The 20,721-nt window shown below is 36.8% G+C and overlaps 1 protein-coding gene across 1 annotated transcript in view; it reads left to right on the top strand.

Moving 5' to 3' along the window:
• LOC127418667 (diacylglycerol kinase alpha-like) overlaps positions 1-20,161 on the top strand; it is a 54,328-nt gene extending 34,167 nt beyond the window's left edge. The window contains exons 9-24 of the mRNA XM_051659351.1: positions 5,238-5,355; positions 5,831-5,919; positions 6,450-6,569; positions 7,029-7,127; positions 9,252-9,338; positions 9,614-9,687; positions 9,790-9,864; positions 12,513-12,598; positions 12,740-12,829; positions 13,158-13,318; positions 13,446-13,510; positions 14,408-14,498; positions 14,887-15,064; positions 15,403-15,520; positions 18,541-18,601; positions 18,965-20,161. Coding sequence (XP_051515311.1) covers positions 5,238-5,355; positions 5,831-5,919; positions 6,450-6,569; positions 7,029-7,127; positions 9,252-9,338; positions 9,614-9,687; positions 9,790-9,864; positions 12,513-12,598; positions 12,740-12,829; positions 13,158-13,318; positions 13,446-13,510; positions 14,408-14,498; positions 14,887-15,064; positions 15,403-15,520; positions 18,541-18,601; positions 18,965-19,045 — 1,593 coding nt within the window. The 3' untranslated portion in view covers positions 19,046-20,161. The remainder of the gene's footprint in view (positions 1-5,237; positions 5,356-5,830; positions 5,920-6,449; positions 6,570-7,028; positions 7,128-9,251; positions 9,339-9,613; positions 9,688-9,789; positions 9,865-12,512; positions 12,599-12,739; positions 12,830-13,157; positions 13,319-13,445; positions 13,511-14,407; positions 14,499-14,886; positions 15,065-15,402; positions 15,521-18,540; positions 18,602-18,964) is intronic.
• Positions 20,162-20,721: the final 560 nt, after the last annotated feature.

Below are 20,721 nucleotides of genomic sequence, written 5' to 3'. Positions count from 1 at the left end.
TTGTTTCACAGTTAAAACCACACAGGCTGCCAATACATTAGTATAAGGAAGTTGTTTTTAACACCAGTCACCACCAGCGGTCACTGTCATTTTCAGCAAATGCAGTTTGTACTGTCACGTACACTCTATTTATCACATGTATTTTGAAATTGAAATTAGTCAGACTAAATTCCGACTTATTCCTGAATAAGTTGCTTGTGCAATCCAGGCCTTTGTAGCATGGTCATGCTCTGCCACAAATCAAATCTAGGGTCTTATTTTCACCTGTCCAAAATTGAGGCACGGGTGCCGTGGGGGGGGGGGGGGTATTCTGAACCATCAAGCCCAGTTACGGCATGTCTGTGGGGGTTAAAGTTTCAGATCTCCTGCCTAGTCGCCTGTGGTTCCCACCTGAGTCACCCAAACCAAAGGTTTTACTCTATTAATAAAGCACTGATGTGACTGTGTGAGTCATAATGTCTCGAGTCATCCCACACCACCTTCAGTCGGCCGTTGAATTTACAACAAATACCTAATGGGTGTAAGAGAAGGACACAATGTGTAATAAACGAGTAGAAGACACTTAAAGGTGCAGTATGTAAGATTCAGAAACCCTTGTTATTAATGACATCTGTGGCCGTTAAGTGAACTGCAGCCAGCTACCTGTTGCTCGTGCTCGTGCACACACTCCATAGGGACGTGAGCGATCGCGCATAGGCAAAAACAATGACGTAATGTACAAAGAGACTTTGATCCACCGGCATCATGCTGACAGATGAGGTAGCATAATTAAAATTACACAGTTATGATTGTTTTACTACAAACTTTGAGACTAAACTAAAACTACTTATCAGCTAACATAGCATACTGATACACACATACACACATACTACCGAACTATACCAGACAGTTTACTGTTGCACTGCACTGTTATGTTGCACTATTGTATGTTTTGTATGTCATATGTTGTACTACGATCAAGAAACCAGCGTATATGCTTAAATGTATCCTGTATACCTGACTTTTAGTATAAAGAGAAGATCATTGAAATTATTTGAAAGTTACGAAGCAAGGTAGCTTGCAATTCATCAGCGTTAGCAGGCAAGATCAAGTTAGCTAAAATTACACAGATCAATCCTTATGGCACTATATTTCAAATGCTTTGCAGTTATGTAAGCTGACCTGTCCAATAAGAAGAACGCCAATCCAGGGTAGGTTTTGATCCCCAAAACCGAACGAAGTTCCCTCCAGGAATCAAAAGCTCTGCCTATGTTCACTCTAATTTTCACTCGACCACGATCACATTCCTGCTTAGCCAGACGGGATTCAGTAGAAGGCTCTCGGGAGCACGCAGAAACGTCACATCCTTTGGATTTTCCCGGCAAAACTGACCCGCTCCCTTCGCATGAAAATCAGCCTACAGGCTTTAATAGGCAACCTAGGAAGTCCGGAAAGGGATCATTTTTTAAGTTGCATTTTAAGTTGCAAAAAAAGCCGAATATTACATGAAAATTGTTACATACTGCAACTTTAAATGAGTCACAGGGGGTGGTTAAGAAAACACAATATCTCAGTTTCCACATACTTTTTTTTCACCGTTGTCAGTATATCTCGTCTATTAATAAAGTGATTAGAAGTAATGTACTTTTGCAATGAGAGTACATATGTTATTGCTGTCTCTTAACCTTGTTTACTTTGAATCTTACATTCTTTACCAATGGATGTGAATCATAGGGCCTGTTCCAAAACCCAGTGAGCTGCCTCGCTGCTTCCTGCCGACAGCTGCCTTCTATGGCAGCATCCTAACTGACATGGAACGTCATAAGTAACCAATTTGGAACACAAAAAAATGCTCTTCCCGTGCTTCACATTAGAGACTAAAACTCAGAATTAATCTCAAACAAATGACACGAGAGGAGCGACACAATACAATAATGAGCTTAAATATGCATAGCACACACATTTTTGATAGAATGGCCAGTTTTCTATTATTGTAAACTATTTTTAAGGTTACTTTTCAGAATCTAATGGATTCTAATATTTTTGTAATTACGTTAAGTGTTAATTTTAATTATATTTCTAGTTAAAATTTCTCTCACCAGCTATCATGGAACAATGGTGCATTTCGATAAAGACTGCCAGATACAGGGGAGTCACTTGACGCCATGCGAGGATCGGATGTGTGAATGGCGAGCTCTGCGCACTTTGCTAGTTTTAACACTTTTAATGACATAAACCAGTGAGATTCAATACACTCTGTTCCATAACTGTTCTAGGAGGACAATATGTCATAGAATTCAAAATCCTCAGGCTCTGGAGACATTAAAAGACACATACATGCTCAAGCTAACGCCCCTGAGCAGGCCGCGAGCCTGGGAGTCAGTTTAGTTGGAGAGGTATGGGAAATGTGGCGAGAGATGCTGAACATGTCGGCAATGCTGACGAAGGTCATTGCTGACTTGGAGGATCTTGCTGTGAGACGTCGATCGATCACTGCCATGGAAGCGAAGTTCACTGATGTGGTTACAAGAGTGGGGGATGTTGAGAAACGGATCGAATATCTGGAGTCATCGGAGAGGGAATTATCTGCTAATCCACTAGTGACCAAGGTGGATTTGGAGCATGTCTGGGAGAAGTTGGAGGACATGGAGAACCGTAGCCGGCGGAAAAACATCCGAATTGTCTGAATTCCTGAGGCCAAAGAGGGTCAGGACATGGTGAAATTCCTGGATGGGCTCCTTCTGAATCTGCTCAACATAGCAGGCCATAAGTTGGAAATCGAGCGAGCTCACAGGGTTCCTTTTCAGCGATCCGCAGAGGGAGAAAGGCCCCGATCAATTCTGGCCAAATTTCTAAGATCATCCAATAAAGATCTTGTGTTACGCGAGGAGTAAAGGAAGGCTTTCTTGGAAAAACCACAGCATTTTCTTGTTCCCAGACTTTGCAAATTCAACAAGAGAGAAAAGTGATCGATTCAAGGAATGCAAGAAACATTTTTTCATCAACAGAAGGTCACTTTTGCACTGATATTCCCAGCCAAATTGAGAATAGATGCTAAGGTTGGCCGTAAAACATTCACATGCCCACAGCAAGTGATGTCCTTCATAAAGTCAGTGGAGTGAGTAAGTCATCTTGTTGTACTTATGTTGCAGCTGAGTGGAGTGGCTCATTGAACATTCACTTGACTGTTCGAGGAAACTGAGCACTTTTTTTGTGCTGGTTCTGCCTAGCGGCTGGAGTTTATTTTGTAGAGTAACACACCTTCAGGTCAGTTTTATGGATGAATCGACACGCTCTTTGTGTGTATTCCACCTATTGGCTGGAGTTTGTTTTATAGATTATCTTTTGCCATGTAATTCTGTCTCACAGAATTTGTATAGAAACATCGGACTTGAGTAATCCGACGGCAAAGGTGTCACGGGGGTTCTCGTAGGCATACATGGACTGTTTGAGTTTAGAGGGTCAGACGCCAGTTGGTGCTGTCGTGCGCGGGGTTAATGCAGACATTTTTATTTTTTCTGTTTTTTTGTTTTTGTTTTAGGGGATGTTCGGTGTTTGATTGTTGCTCTAATGTTGGAATGTGGTCTTTATAATCTTGTTTTTGACACACAATCTATTTTTTCTTATGTCAAAATGTCAAATGTTAATAAGAGTGGATTGTCTCTCTCCACGTAGAATGTGAATGGGTGAAGGTTATTTCTCTTCTTAAGCATAAGAAATATGATATAGTGTTTCTTTAAGAAACGTATCTTTACACGCAGGAAGCTGAAAAATTTGGGAAGATATGGGGTGGACATGTTTTCTTTAGTGCTGGCTCAAGTAAGAGCAGGGGAGTCATTACACTGATAAGAAAACATCTACAATTCAAATGTCTCAAACAGATTAAAGATAAATTAGGAAGAGTCATTATTGTTTTAGCTGAAACTCAGGGGAATAGTTTTATTTTGGCTAATATTTGTGCACCTAACGTTAATGATCAGGGCTTTTTTTATAGATCTTGAAGGGATGTTGCAAGCTGCTGGCACCCCTCATGATATAATGTTGGGAGGAGACTTTGATATTTTGATGGACTCAGTCCTTGATCACAGTGAAGCAAAAGTGTGTAAACCCCCTAGAGCAACATTGATGCTTCACAGGATGTGTAAAAATCTTGGTTTTACAGAAATTTGGAGACTTTTGAACCCATCTGGGAGGGACTATACATTTTTTTCATTAGTCCATAAGATTTACTCTAGAATAGATTTTGTTTTTTATATCTAAGTCCCTCATTTCATCTGTTGTTGAATGCTCAATTGGAAACATTTTAGTCTCAGATCACGCCCTGGTGTGTTTAGAGGTGTTGCCACATATGGAGAAAAGGAAATCATATAGTTGGCACTTTAATGTATCCCTTTTGCAAAATCCTGAATTCCAACAAATGTTAAAGGCTGAAATCAATATCTATATGGAGACCAACTGGTCCTCAGTATCCTCTGTGGATGTGGCTTGGGAGGCACTTATGGCGGTTCTTAGGGGCCGGATCATACAGTATGCCGCATTCACCAAAAAATCCAAAGCACGAGAACTCGTGGAATTGGAAGGGAATATTAAAAGTGCAGAGGCAGAGCTGAAGCACCGAATGTCATCTAATGGCCTCAGAGAATTAACCCGTTTGAAATACAGATATAATACCATTTTGTTGCGGAAGGTGGAGTTTTGGCTATTCAGGGCAAGACAGTTATACTTTGAGTCGGGGGACAAAGCAGGAAAACCTCTGGCTAGATATATAAAGTTCTTGCCCCTATTTCTCCCTTGCAAAGCCTTTCTATCAAACTAACCAGAGAAGTTACACCCCGTTATCTTGCATTTGCTCTCGGTATGGACAAAAGTGTCCAGAGTGTTTAATTCAGACATTTATTTAAATGTTGCCTTGAGCATATGGCTGAACCCAAAATTATGTATTAATAAGTCCCCTTTCAGGGTTCAGGGTTTTGTGTGCGGCGTATTGGGCACTCAGGTATCGTTTTGCCCCAGAATCTGTGTTTTGGGAAGGGAGGGGGGAAGGGAAATAATGGGGTTTAAGGGGGATAATGATTGACTCTGTTCATGAATGTTTTGTTTTGTTATGTGTCATGCTTGAGGAGCAACCAGTAAAAATGTTAATCTGAAAAAGACTGCCAGATATAAATCATCACAGAGAACATAACATTTCAGTTTCCTTTGAAATTGTATACTGTATATGTATATATATATATATATATAATTTTGTCTTTCTCAAGATTACCCAAAGAGACGGCCAACATCTGTGGAGGATGAAACATTTTAACAAGCGTGTGTACTGCAACGTCTGTCAGAATATGCTGCTTGGTCTACGCAAACAGGGTCTCTGTTGCACCTGTGAGTGAAATTTTACATAATTTACAAGAAAGGTTAAACAACTCTTGCCTCAAGAGGTCTTTATTTGTGCAGAACAGGTGGATACCATATGTGGTCAAACTTGGTAAATAAAATTAGCCTGTAAAATCTGTCCTACCAGTCAAATCGGTTAGCACACGTGCCTCAGACACATTGAGCCATAGTGTTCATGTGAGAGACAGGTTTGAATCTGTTCTACATCATGTCTCAATCCAATTTCTCCACATTATTTCCAGTACTTTATCCAATTTTACCTGGTAAAATATTAAAAAGCTAAACAAATATTTCAAAAATGCTAAAATAGACATAGTCCAGAATTGCAATGTGGCAAAGTGTACTGTGGTTATCTACCTAAAGCACTGATGAAGTTTTAGAAACCTTGTGAACCAATATGTTAAGTTCTGAATTCTGGATCTCAGATAAGTTTGGTATTACAACAGTTTGCTATCATATACAGGCTGCAAATACACAGTCCATGGCCGATGTGCCAATAGGAATCCTGCTCCATGCACCCGCACATATGTGATGTCAAAGAAAGAGACTGGGGTAAGCACACCTTTATTTTTGTAGATACTGTATAATGCAGTATTCACTGTATTGTACAATGCATTAACGATTTACAACTGTACGTAAATGTAAGAAATCAGTATAGAATTATAAATGAACATACTACATACTGTATATTTCTGCAGTATACAGAATGAAAAAAAAAATATTTGCGAGATGATAACTGGATTGCATTTGCTGAATTAAAAATGCATGTAACAAGGTCATGTGATAACAATGTAGCATACTTTGAAATGCTTATTTTTGCATACTGAATGCTGTTTCACATCCTTTTTTTAATTACAGGCAGTATTCAGTGTACTGTATATGCAGTAGGCAGTACACTATACAAGTATTCTTAATGACACTATTCAAGTCATTAAATATAAAGATTGTGACACAACAAACATCTTCCGGTAACACTTAACAACAGTGGTTCTCAAATTTATTTGGTCACGCCCCCCCTTTGAAACAACAAAAACTCTTTCTTTTGTGCTAACAAATGGACTAAAACTTGTGTTTGCCTATAGACTGCATCCCATGTCTGGGTGAGTGGAAACTGTGATTCTGGGAAATGTGACAGGTGTCAGAAGAAGATTAAGGGTTTGCATGGCCTTACTGGGAAACGCTGTGTCTGGTGTCACACCATGGTGAGATTGTGAGACTTTCATTCTGTCATTTGGATACTTCAACAAAATACAGTTTAAAATAAAGTATAATAAAGTTAATAATAATGACTTAAACAAGAGGTTACAGTGTACTTAAAGGGATAGTTCATCCAAAAAATGAAAATTCTGTCTTTACTCACCCTCATGTGGTTCCAAACCGGCATGACTTTCTTTCATCCATGTAACACAAAAGAAGATGTTAGGCAGAAAGGCAACCTAAGTCACCATTCACTTCCATTGTATGGTGAATGAGAACTGAGACTAACATACTGATTAACATCTCATGTGTTCCATGGAAAAAAGAAAGCCATGATGAAATTAAATGATGAAATTACTGTATATAATCACTGTTGATACAAAATCACTGAATTTGTTCTTTTTATACACTCAGATGGTTTATAGGTTTCCATTACAATTGTCCTTTTTACTCTTACATTTTAGAGGCATGATGAGTGTGCAGTCCAGGAACCCTTAGAATGCGATTGTGGCCCTTTCAGGGATCATATTTTGCCACCATGGGCCATATATCCTGTCATCAAGGTAAGACAGAAATATAATCTGTAATTGCTATATCTACCCAGCTGCATGTAATACTGCCATAACAAATGGACCTAAACAAAGTCTCACTGTAGCACTATTGGAAGTCACACTAAAGCAAATTCTGTTGATTCAATTTGCATCATTTGCAACAGCAGTATACACTAAAATATACTGTATGCTTGCATTTACACTTTTTATTATTTTAATTAATAGTAGGCCATTTCTTACCTAAGCGAATTCCAATAAATACTTAAATAAGAAAGAAATAAGCAAGTCATAATGGAAATTTTCCTAATAAACCTGCTTTATCAGATAATGAATCTATATTGAAAAGCTCATTTGTGGAAATAAATCTGATAAGTATCAGATTTTTTCCAATTTGGCTTCAGTGTGAACAGCCAGGTCATTTGTCTTTTGCGCACTTGAGTTCCGGCATATATAGGCGTGTTATGGTATAAAACTTATAATTGCGAATCATAACTTTTCTAGTTAATGCATTCAGTTCCTTTTTAAGAAAATAAAATAAAATAATTTTTATTATTATTTAGCATTTCATTTGGACTACATGTAGTAAAAATATGCACATGAAAAGATGCAGAGATAGATTTATGTTCTGTAAAATGATCTGCTCGCGCAGAAAATGGCTTCACAGTTCCTTTATATTTCTTGAACTGTATAAAAACACGATTGCAAGCAATTTAATGGAAATCTGAAATAATTATAGATAACAACTCTTCTTATCTTACATATCTTATGCCGTTTTTCCTGCTGTCCTTTGAGCTTATCTGGTCTTATCTTATCTTCTGTTTCACTCTTAAGTAAATTTACACTCTTGAGCTTCGATGATAATTTAATTGCACCATACGAAGGTAGATTTCTTTGTTCGAAAATACTTTATCCATCAAAACGGTCTTTCTCCATCACTTGCTGACATATTATTAGATATACAGGCAGTAAGTGTCCTATCCGCTTAAAAAAACAGCTAATTCAATTTTTAAATGCAATTTTATTAATTATTCATATCATAATGATAAACATGCCAGAATTTGTTATACGCATGCTCAGGGAATATTATATGCATGCGGGCCAGTTTAGGAGTTTCAGCTGTTCAGACCAGTATCTGATATGAGCTACATTTAAAATGTCATGTGAACAACCTTACAAAAAAACAAAAAAAATCCGATTTGAGCAGAAAATCAGATTTGGGTCACATTCAGCTGCGGTGTGAACGTAGCCTCTGACTGAACAAAAAGCACCAAAAATGCCATTTTTTTATTACACTAAAAAGAAAATGATAATAGTTTGAACTAGCCTTGTATGTGTAACAAAGGTTAAGGATGGGAAAGGAGGCGGGAACCGGCTGAACAGTCAAAATAATATTGAATTTAAACAAAAAGACACAAATACACACATGGCAGCTGCATGTGGCTCTTTCTCTCTCGAACTGCCACATTTCGCTGCACTTATCCCTCTCCTCGGCTGATTAGCCCGATTGGGGGCCGGGCGTGTGTAGTCACGGCCCGGCCCCACCCTCCTCTTCGTCACCAGTGCCGAATTTAGGCATGGGCGACATGGGCAGTTGCCCAGGGTGGCGGCATCTTGTGGGAGGGGCGGCACGAGGCACCCACACAGAACCCCCCCCACAACAACTTTGGGGGCGTGTTGAAGCGGGTTTCGCCCAGGGCGCCATACAAGCTAGAACCGCTACTGCTTGTCACAGTATGACATTTCGATCCAAGAATTAAAAGCTGAAATAAATAATTCTCTCTACTATTATTCTGACATTTCACATTCTTAAAATAAAGTAGTGATCCTAACTGACCTAAGACAGGGAATGTTTCTACGATTAAATGTCAGGAATTGTGAAAAACTGAGTTTAAATGTATTTAGCTAAGTTGTATATGAACTTCTGACTTCAACTGTAGACAACATAATAGAGTGAGCCAGCAAAATCTTCTGTAATTAATTACATGATAAAACCTAGCAGGTTGTTTTGTTAAGTTTTGGTGTAAACAGAGTCATATAGAGCGGAAAGTGTGTACAATGCTAACTAATTATTATTTGATTGACAGTATTGTTCCATTATCCTTGTGTTCTTTGTGTCCCCATTGTATTACCACTTAGGAGAGGCCAAACTGTGTAAAGAACGGCTGCTCAGGTGCAGGTGATGACAGTGACCACAACAATACGCCTGACGGTCAGGTACTACAGGTAAAGCTCTGCCTTTACTGTCTATCTACCCTTGCAATAAATCATACTTGAAGCCTGAACACATTTACTGATTTCAGGGCAAGAAAAAAAAAACCTATATAACAATAAACCTACATACTGTATAAATATTTTAGTCAATGCATAGTGTTGTTTGTTGATATTTATGTTGTCTGTATATTAGGTACAAGCTTTTCCTTGGCAAGTTCCAGTAGCACACTGTATAGATTCTGTATGATTAGAGTGACACTAACAAACAGCATCTTCTTCCCAAACAGATAAACCCTATTCCTGACACTCATCCTCTTCTGGTGTTTGTGAACCCTAAAAGTGGCGGCAAACAGGGAGAAAGGTGCGAACATTTCCTGCTGCCCGATTTTGTTTCATCAAATGCTTTGGGAATGTACATTTTGACCACAAGCTTGATTCACTCAAAATGTCTATGCTTTTACAGAGTCCTTCGAAAATTCCAATACTTGTTGAATCCTCGGCAAGTTTATAACCTTTCCAATGGTGGACCAGCACCAGGGTAAGCATTTCTCTACCATTTCAGCATATTTTGTTAGGAAATGTGAGGTCTTTACCTGCAAATGTCAACAATCCTTGCACTGTTGGTGCTTTTGTCTCGTTTTAAATTGAGCTTGTCAAACGTCTCACTCAAACTCTAATGACACATTTTGTATTAAAGCTGCACTACAGAAGATTATTTGGTTAAAAAATAACAAAATGCCATTATTGATTGAGTACAGAAAAAACAGTGTTCAAAACAATGTTCTTACCTTGCCCTGATTCACTACCGTAAGCCTAAAAAAATTATTTCTATTTTGAGCTGTTGGGTCGGATTTGGCCTGAAATCACAGGCTTATGACGTTCATCCTTACGTCATTACCTCATGTCCGTAAACACAGAAAATAAGTACCGGCTGTCACGTGTTCCGGCTGGAGAAACTACGCTGTTCAGTACAGTCAGTCACTGTCACACAGTTCAGGACAGCATCGCTGCAGTCTGGATGGATGCTTATCTGTTAACTGTTTGGCGTAGTTCTTTACTTGTTTTAATGCTTGGAGATGTTGTCTGGAAGGGTTGTTGAAGCTAATATTGTTTGTCATGCTCATATGAATCGAACATTACTCGTGTGTTAACTGATCGCGATGTATCTACATTGTCTGTTGAAGTTACTGCAATGTTTACTAATATTCATGACTTCTGAGTATTTTATAGCATTGCTGTAGTCAGGGTTGGGGAGTGACAGAATACATGTAACGGGATTACGTATTTAAAATGCAAAATATAAGTAACTGTATTTCACTACAGTTACAATTTAAATAATTGGTAATTAGAATACAGTTACATTCAAAAAGTATTTTGATTACTGAAGAGATTACTTTGCATTTTATTGTCATTTGTTTCATTTAATATTTAGTCCATTCAGATGGAAAACATTTATACATATAAATGATGTGATCCAAAGTGCATTTGAACAGCGGTGAAACACTTTCTTATGATGTGTTACATTCATACGAGCAGACAGAGAAGTAAGTTTGAAGTAAGTTTGGAGCAGAAGAAATAGAAATAAACCTTGTGTAAATTGTCAGCTTTACGCTAAGCTAAAATGCTATTTCTAGCCGTTTTACACGCACATGTTACCAGGCATGATCATATTTTTTTATCAAGAAAATTCACGTTAGATCATAATTTCTTTTTTTCTAGTAAGGCCTTTGATATTAGGGCAAAAATCATATACTTGATAATAATTTTTGTATTGTTTTCCTATAAAAATATCTAAAAATCCTTAAAACATGATCAATTTGATTTATCTTGTTTTAGAAACAACACTGCATAAGATATTTAGGTTTTTCAGAGAATGTATTTTTAACATGTATTTTATCTTACTGTACTGGCAGAGTTTTTATAGTCAAAACAAGTGAAAAAATCTACCAGTGCTGAAGAAGTAATCCAAAGTATTTAGATTACATTACTGACCTTGAGTAATCTAACGGAATACGTTACAAATTATATTTTACAGCATGTATTCTGTAATCTGTAGTGGAATACATTCTAAAAGTAACCCTCCCAACCCTGGCTGTAGTTTACAGGTTCCCTAAGAGTGTGTGTGTGCGCCGCTGTTTTCGGATTTCTTTTGCCCCAGTCGCAGAAATGCACAAGCAATCACTTATTGTCCTTTTAGCACATAATCTGTCTGATTACAATATATAATCATCTCAAGTTGTTTATAATGTACCAAATTTATAACACAGTAATGTACATTTTCATTAGTTTAGTGTGTAACCATCTATTATAACTTTACTGCTAAAGAAATGATTAATTAAACGTATTATTGTCATTTTTAAATGGCATACTTCTGCATATTGTTTTCATGTTTAAAGTATATTTCATCCCCATTATTATTGAATCCTCGTTTTATGTTTTTTGTTCACAGTTTTATTGTGTGTAGTGCATAGATGTACTATTGTAGTGTTACGGTTTTACTTGTATTATCAACTGATGCTGTATAATATAATCTAAAATAATAAAGTTTTCCATTTGAACTCATATCATCCATATCACGAGTTTCAGCTCTGAAACTGAGCTATCAGCGCTATAATTCAGTCATTCAATATATGTAAATACGGTTGTTGTTTCTTTATCAAAGCAAGTGCTATTTCTGTTTTAAATGTTTTAAAGAATAACATAATATGAACATGAAAACAGAGCAAATTACTCCAGCTCTGAATATCTCATAGTCATGATCACACACAGGTAGGGGCGGAGCTAAGGGGTGGCCACCCCATTGGCCACCCCACTCACAACCGCACCTCTCCCCCCAACACACACACACACACACACACACACACACACAGAGACTGATTACTGGCCCCTGCCCGGCCACCCCTGTGCAAAAATCCAGGCTCCGACCCTGCACACAGGCGATGTCCAGGTAAACTCAAATCATATGATTCATCCGCGCAGAAGAGCAGTGCCGAAACACAGCTCACGTGCAATTTTAAGTTTCAACCACAGATGTCGCTAGAGAGCACAAAGAGCCGTAGTGCAGCTTTAAATTAGGATAAAGGTAAATAGTAGCTTTTTCACTAATGGTCTCAGACTGTTGCACCCCACTATAGGAATATTCTTGTTATGCCTTAACAAAAGCTTATATTACGTTCTCCAAACCAGGTTGTGTTTCTTCAGAGATCTGCCAGACTATAGAATATTAGTGTGTGGAGGTGACGGCACAGTGGGCTGGATACTTGACGCCATAGGTGGGTAACTTTATAAAAGATACAGTTTTGTGACACCCACAGCACCACAGGAAAGCATATGAGATTTTCTGGTGATAGCAAATGTGTTTTGTCTTGGTTTCGCTTCACTTTCAACAAACCATTATTTTAAATTCCTCAAAGATAAATCTAACCTGCCAAGGCGCCCCCCTGTGGCCGTACTTCCACTTGGGACAGGCAATGATCTTGCTCGCTGCCTTCGATGGGGAGGAGGTGAGAAGAGTATCAGTGTATATAAATTGTCCTTTATGAAATCCATTAATTCAACCAGAGTGTTTAAGTTTACCGTGACTCTCCATTTTTGTGGTATTACAGTAAAAAAATAATTGTAATTAAATCAGCATAAATTAAAGGCAGTACAACAAATACTTCCATGATATATAAATATTTTAAAATTTAATCAATATATCATTTTATTTCACATTACAGTAATGAAAACAATGTTTTGCACTACGATAATTTGTTTTTTCTGTGTAAACTTTAAACTTTAAAACATATGATGCATAACAATATGCCCTGGTTGATGTTTATGACTTTATAGGTTATGACGGGATGGATCTGGGCCGGATCCTGAAGGACATAGAGGGCAGTTCTGTAGTTCCGATGGATCGCTGGAGCATACAGGTGATTCTAGAGGATAGTCAGGAGAGAGGTGACCCAGTTCCCTACGAAATCATCAACAATTACTTCTCCATTGGAGTGGTAAGACACATGCAGTACACCATCAATTTGAAATGGATATTTCCATATAGCTTGAATAACCTTCTTTTATAACCTCTGTTTTTTCTATAATTTATATCATTCTCACTCTATTGATTCTGTCTAACAGGATGCTTCCATTGCTCACCGCTTCCACACCATGAGGGAGAAACATCCACAGAAGTTTAACAGCAGGTGGGCATGTTGCACACTAAGCAGATCTAAAAATAATTAAATATTAAATAATTAAAATACATAATTATAAACAATATATTTCTAATGAATATGGTAATGTTATAATATATTATTTATATTATAAATAATACAATTATACCTTTAAATTAAATAGTAAGATAATTTTGTGTGTATATATATATATATATATATATATATATATATATATATATATATATATTTTTTTTTTTTTTTTTTTTTTTCTTCATGAAAAATGTATTGCTGAAAAATACCAATAGTAATAATAATAATAATATGAAATGGGGTTCAAAAGTCTCAGTCCACATTGAAAAACTGGGATTCTATATTAGATTTTAAATCAAATTGTAACTGGAAATAATTTTGAAAAATGCGTATGATATAAAATGAATAAGAAATGTTTAATATTCTGCACTATTTCTCAGTCACTACTCAGATAAGCAAATTCCACTGAAGCACACAATATGCTCTTCTGAACATTCTCAGATCTTGCTGGGATAACATGGATCAACAGGTTTTTGCAAAAACTTATGAAGTCCATGCCAGCTCGAGTGCTTGCTGTCATTAAAGCAAAAGGGGGACATACCAAATACTAAGAAATTTTGAAAGTCATGTTAATTTTTCAATTTGGTGTCAGACATTTTACTCAAATTGTAATGCTGATTACAGTATAATTTGTAATGAAAAAAAAAAAAGAAATGAAGCATTTTTACCCCACTTTATATGAGATTCATCACATGTTTTAGTAGTTATGATATAAGAGCCTTTGTGAATGATGTAGTGCTTATAAATATGGCTTGTCCTTGGTCTTTATTTTTTAGGATGAGTTTGTGGTTTCCTTTTTATAAATATATTTCTTTCTTTCTTTCTTTCTTTCAGAATGAAGAACAAACTATGGTATTTCGAATTTGCCACATCCGAGACAATCTCAGCATCTTGTAAAAAACTCAAGGAGTGTCTCACCATTGAGGTAAGAGAAAAATAATCATACTCCAATGTGAGTGAAAGGAAGTCAATAATCTTTCTATCTCTCTTTGCTCCACCTTCTCTTGTGTTGAAAAGGGCTCCAACAGCTCCTCAAAAATAATCAACTAAAAAGCATGAGCATTGTCAGGCCATTAGAGTGATAGACACCTGTTATTAACCTGCTTCTGGTATTATTTTTCTGGCGGGGCTCAAGCCAAGCCCATTTCAATCTACCAGATCAAGGGCATTAATTCAGTATATGAAGCAAATGCAATTCATTACTTAAAAATCTGCTTACGCTTGTTACAAGTATATGACTTGAAGTAATTGGAATTTTAAATATTAATCATGAAACGGAAGTGACCTCAACCTTTCTGTCTGGCCTTATCTAGTGTTGTGGGACCAAGTTGGATCTCAGTAATCTTTCCCTAGAGGGGATTGCAGTTCTCAACATTCCCAGCATGCACGGCGGGTCCAATCTTTGGGGTGAAGCCAAAAAGACAGACAAAGCTGACCAGGACTTACCTGATGTCATAGTTGACCCTGAAATCTTAAAAGTGAGCCCACAAGGTAGGTTGGCTTTTATACAGGAAGAAACTGTTAAAAGGGTCATATCATGAGGAATCAAATTGATCTTTTGAGATAAGAGTTCATTGTACGATGGAAAAAAGGGCAGGGACATGCAAAAAGGGCATTTACATAGTTATGTTTTAAAGGTACAGCAGCAAAAACCAATCTGTTTAATTCTAAGGGTAAGAGACAGGGTGGAAGATGGTCAAAAAAAAAAACAAACAAAAAAAACAGGTTAAATTATAAATGGACCTGAGGGGGGAAAAAATAAATAATGGATGATATATGGCCCCTTTAATATTAAAGTTATCCCAAAAAAATTGTCTCCCTCGAAACAGACATGAGCGATAAGCGAGTGGAGGTGGTGGGTTTGGAAGGAGCCATGGAGATGGGACAGATATACACAGGGCTAAAAAGCGCCATCCGACTTGCCAAAACATCTCAGATTACCATCAGGTGAGACAAACAGCTTAAGGGTGCTGGTAGTTAAAGGGTAGTTCACCCAAAAATCAATTCCCTTATTTACTCAACCTCATGCCATTCCAGATGTGTATGACTTTCTTTCTTCTGCAGAACACAAACAAAGAGTTTTAGAAGAATATCTCAGCTCTGTTGATTCATACAATGCTAGTCAACAGGGTCCAAAACTTTGAAGCTCAAAAAGCATATAAAGGCAGCATAAAAGTAATCCATATGATGGTTAAAGGGATAGTTCACCCAAAAATGAAAATACACTCATTATTTACTTACCCTCATGATATCCCAGGTGTGTATGACTTTCTTTCTTCACCAGAACACATTTGAAGAAAAACAGAAAAATATCTTAGCTCAGTAGGTCCTTAAAATGCAAATGAATGGAGATTTCTCTTTTGACGCCCCAAAAATCACAGACAGTCAGCATAAATGTCGACTTTTGGTGCGAAAAAGATAAATATTTAAATAATTTGTAACTATAATCCAATGCTTCACGAGAGGTAGTCCAAGCGGTGTTTTTGCACCAAAAGTGATCGTGTTGCTTTAGAAGACATTAACAGCTGGTGCCGTATGGATAAAATTTATGCTGACTGTCTGTGATTTTTTTTTTGGAGCATCAAATGAGAAATCACCATTCACTTGCATTTTAAGGACCTACTGAACTAAGATATTTTTCTATTTTTCTTCAAATGTGTTCTGGTGAAGAAAGAATAGTCATACACACCTAGGATATCATGAGGGTGAGTAAATAATGAGAGAATTTTCATTTTTGGGTGAACTATCCTTTTAAATCCAGTTATACCATGGTCTGTTCGAATATTCCCTTCCGATTGGCTAGAATGCTGTTAAAACCATTTAATGCACAGGAAGTTCCAGTCAGTTTAAATCACCGTTCTGTATTAATGCACCTACTCTGCTGTCCTCCGTAATGAGACATTGCAAGTGTTTTATGCCACTGTTCAAACGACCTCCGGATGCGAATATAGTCTCAAAGACAGGATTACCCGTCACATCAGAAAACAACATCATTAAGTAATGCAGTGCCATCTTTAAATGAACTGTGAAGCACTACAGGAAACATGAAAAAGACACCAGTGTTCATCAGCCCTGTATTTACTCACCCAAAGTGCTTGTAAGGAAAATGTGGTTTGACATTCAGCTGTTTTGCACAGAGGGGGGGAGAAGGTAACCGGGACATATTGAATGCGTCTTTCACTGTCCGCGAGATGAGGTAAGACGATTTGCATTGTAATATGATAAACATCATCTAATATTGCTGCTCTGCTCAACATGTGCGCATATACCCGCTAGAGGGCGCCCCGTGATCACACACGTTAAATGAAGCTCTGAATGGAGACCCTTCTTCATTATGTGGCTATTATTATTATTCATACAGCTTTTTATTTAATTAATTCAAATAAATGTGATGTTATTGCACTACTTTATCTCTGTGTCTGATTTAGAACGGGCAGAACTCTAGATCTAATAACCCGTAGACCGAAGTTAACCATTATTGTTCTTCCAGTCCAAATTTGCACTGTAAAAATCAATGACAGCTGTGACTGATCAATGCTGGCAAGTGACCATTGTATAAGTGGGATAATCCACGGCAAGGTGTGTGTTAAACTATTTTAATGCACTTCGAAGAGTCTTTTCGCCTCCACGTCCTGCATTAGAATGGTTTAATGCACACCTAGCCATGGATTATACCTTACATTATCAGAAGCGAAATGATAGGTATGGGTGATAAACAGATCAATATTTAAGTCCTTTTTGTACTATAAATCTCCATTTTCAATCAGCCGTCCTCAGCACTCTTCTCCTAACAGTTCTTCCTCTTTTGTTTTTGGCAATTCACATTCTTTATGCATATCACCCCTTACTGGGCAGGGAGGAGAATTTATAGGAAAAAAGGACTTTTGATCTGTTTCTTACCCACACTTATCAGATTGCTTCTGAAGACATGGATTTAAACACTAGAGTCGTATTGACTACTTTAATGCTGCCTTTATGTGCTTTATTGAGCTTCAAAGTTTTGGACCCTGTTGACTTGCATTGTATGGACCAACAAAGCTGAAATATTCCTCTAAAAATCTTCATTTTTGTTCAGGAGAAGAAAAAGTCATACAATCTGGGATGGCATGAGGATGATTAAATGATGAGAGAGTTTTAATTTTGGAGTGAATTATTCCTTTGAAGCAGCCTGGTCAGATAAATCAGCACACCAGAAAACCCAAGCTGGGTACTTATGTCTAAAACACATGTTGGATCTAGACACAGATTTGTAACTGTATTTATTGTTGCATGTTGGGCAACTGTCAAATGGGACCAAGGTCCATTCTGGTATCTCACAAATACTGGCAAATAAAAGTTATTCTGATTCTGTCAAGCGCAACATTCAGCTGCGGGCATCCTTTAAAGGCAATGAGAAATTCGCAACCTATTTTACTTAAGTAATGTGACATATTTCAGTGTAACAGGATATTCCACGAGAGAAAAACTTAGGAGAGTGGGCGTGGCATATCAGAATGGAGCCAGGTGGTTGGAGGAAATTTGAGGAATTGGAAATAATATGCAGCAATAAATCATGCTCAATAAGACCAGGAACATTCATTTATTAATTTTAACTTTTTTTAAATGTTGTCTTTACCAAGCAAATACTGGCACAATCATGCAAAGACATGCTCAGACGTGTCCATCACTGTCCGTTAAACTACAGTCCCTTCATTTACATAGACATTATTCAAATTTTATTCAAAGGTAAAATATTAGATTTACATTCCATTAATTCTTTTGTCATGAAACAGGGTTTATCTGATTGTCAATTTATTCTGTAATTCTGTGTCAACCACTACTGACTCATATGCTGTGAATATGCTTATTCACTCAAGCGAGTGTCCATTATGTGATTCATTCATTATTCGTCCAGTTGCTAAAAAAACAAACATTTAAAATAAATAATTGCTAATTGTTGTTATTTAAAAATGCACATTCATTTGTAGGACAAAAAAGCCGCTCCCCATGCAGATTGATGGAGAGCCGTGGATGCAGCCACCTTGTACCGTAAGTGTACACCCACTCTAAATATTAACCATAAATCATCCTTTAGACTATTTAGCTTTCAGTTGTACACACAAAACTGCCTCCTTATAATTTCTACTACACTTTAATATTATTATTTTTTAAGATTTATGCATTTTAGATTTATCAAATTGAATTGAGTAATCTTTAACAAACTTTTATTAATTCAAATTTGTTAAATTACACAATTAAATTTATGAAATTTAAATGCATAAATCTTTAATATAGGCTAAAATATTTTTTTGAGCATAAGATAAATAGAAGAAATGTCAGCATAAAGTGAGATTTGAATAAAGATTTAACTTCATAATCTTGTTTTATCCATTTTTCATTCTTTTTCCTTAGATTCACATCACACACAAGAACCAAGCCCGTATGCTAGTGGGCCCTCCAGCGAAGTCCTCTGGCTTTTTCAACCTGAAATAGTTTGCCGATGCCTGAGCAATGCTATGAGTTATCCAGATTGCTTCAAAAATTTGTGCACATTAACAAGGACACTGAAGCCAACGCCTGTTTGCAGCCAATTTGTATTTCTGTAGGGTATACTGAATAAGGTTTAAGTTTTTTTTGTTGTTGTTTTTTTTTCAAACGATTAGGAGATTTACATTAGGTTGTGTTTTTAAACAGATCTCTTCACTAGCCCACCTTAACATCAACTGTGCATTAAATGTGCTTTCTTTAAAGAAATATATTTGTCTTAAACAATAGGTCATGCAATTTTTTTATACATTTTTGCTGTGATATTAGTATGTTCACAGTTCATTCCAAGTAAATATGATGGATATTTGTTTTAAGGTTATGTAGATATGCATAAAAAATCTGCATCGCTCCAAAGCGTCCATTGTTTGGGTTGTGTTGCTAAGGTTTGATGTAGAATTTGCTCAGCAACTTTGTAGTACGCTGTAGGTGATCTAAACAGATCTGAGCGAACACTGCACAGCAGGAACACTGCTTTGTTTGTATCTAATTCAGATGTTTTCTAAAGCTATATTGTAAGTCTTCTTTAGCCACTGCAGTTACTAATCATTATGTATGTTTAATCCAGATTAAACCAGGCCAAACAAGGTGCCAATGTGCTCTTTGCCAGAATAACGAGTAGCGTTACTACGCCAAATTCCGAAGAGCTTTTCGACACATCTAATTTATTTGCTGTTAAATTGTTTACACCTAAACTAGTAGCTGAAGTGTTTAGATTATATATTGAAACAAAATCAACAGTATAATGTTAACTCATTAGGTTTTTTAAATTGTATCCAGAATGTATTGAGTCAGTTCGGTAAAACTGATTTTGCACCATTTCAGACACTGACAAAGTATGATAGTTATAGTTTACAAAAAAGCCATTCTATTGTATTTAGCGTGCTATTGCTCCATTTCTGATAATTAAATGGACAAAATCATAAAGCACATTGCACACATCTCTTTTTATCATTTATTAAGTTTGGTTGTAAATGGCATCTATGGCACTCTAGCAGGCTTTTTAATTTACGCCGCTCCTTTTGTGAAATTGTCTGAATAAACATTTCACTGTTTGCCGATTCACCTCGTGTCTTTGTTTTGATGTGTACCACATACAAGCACTAGGGGGCGCCATTAGATTGAAATAATTTTGCACCAGCAGCTCAGTCGGGTTCATGTAGCTATATGGATTAAATTAGTTTAAGTGACTTTCATTGTCTCATTGTGTTATTGTACGTTCATTTAACTATATTTATACGTTTGTATATTATCTAAAATGTTCATTGGGCTAAAAGTACTTAAATGTTAATGATTAACATTTTTAATGATTTTAATGATAGAGTTTAAATGATTAAAACAGCTAACCTTTGCTAATTCTATTTTCACTCCTTTTCAAAAATTGTTTAAAACGAACAAAAATGGCTTTTGTTATTAAACTAATTTATAGGTTAAAGGGATATTTCACACAAAAATGAAATTCTCCCATCATTTAGTCAACATCATGCCATCCCAGATGTGTATGACTTTCTTTTTTCTACAGAACAAAAATAAAGATTTATAGAAGAACATCTCAGTTCTTTAGGTCCACACAATGCAAGTCAACATGGTCCAAAACTTTAAGAAGCACATAAAGGCAGCATAAA

This window comes from Myxocyprinus asiaticus, chromosome 28 (genome assembly GCF_019703515.2).
Source record: "Myxocyprinus asiaticus isolate MX2 ecotype Aquarium Trade chromosome 28, UBuf_Myxa_2, whole genome shotgun sequence".
In the NCBI taxonomy this organism is placed as follows: Eukaryota; Metazoa; Chordata; class Actinopteri; order Cypriniformes; family Catostomidae; genus Myxocyprinus; species Myxocyprinus asiaticus.
Note: the sequence above shows the minus strand (reverse complement) of the source record. Positions and strands in the feature narration are given on the sequence as shown.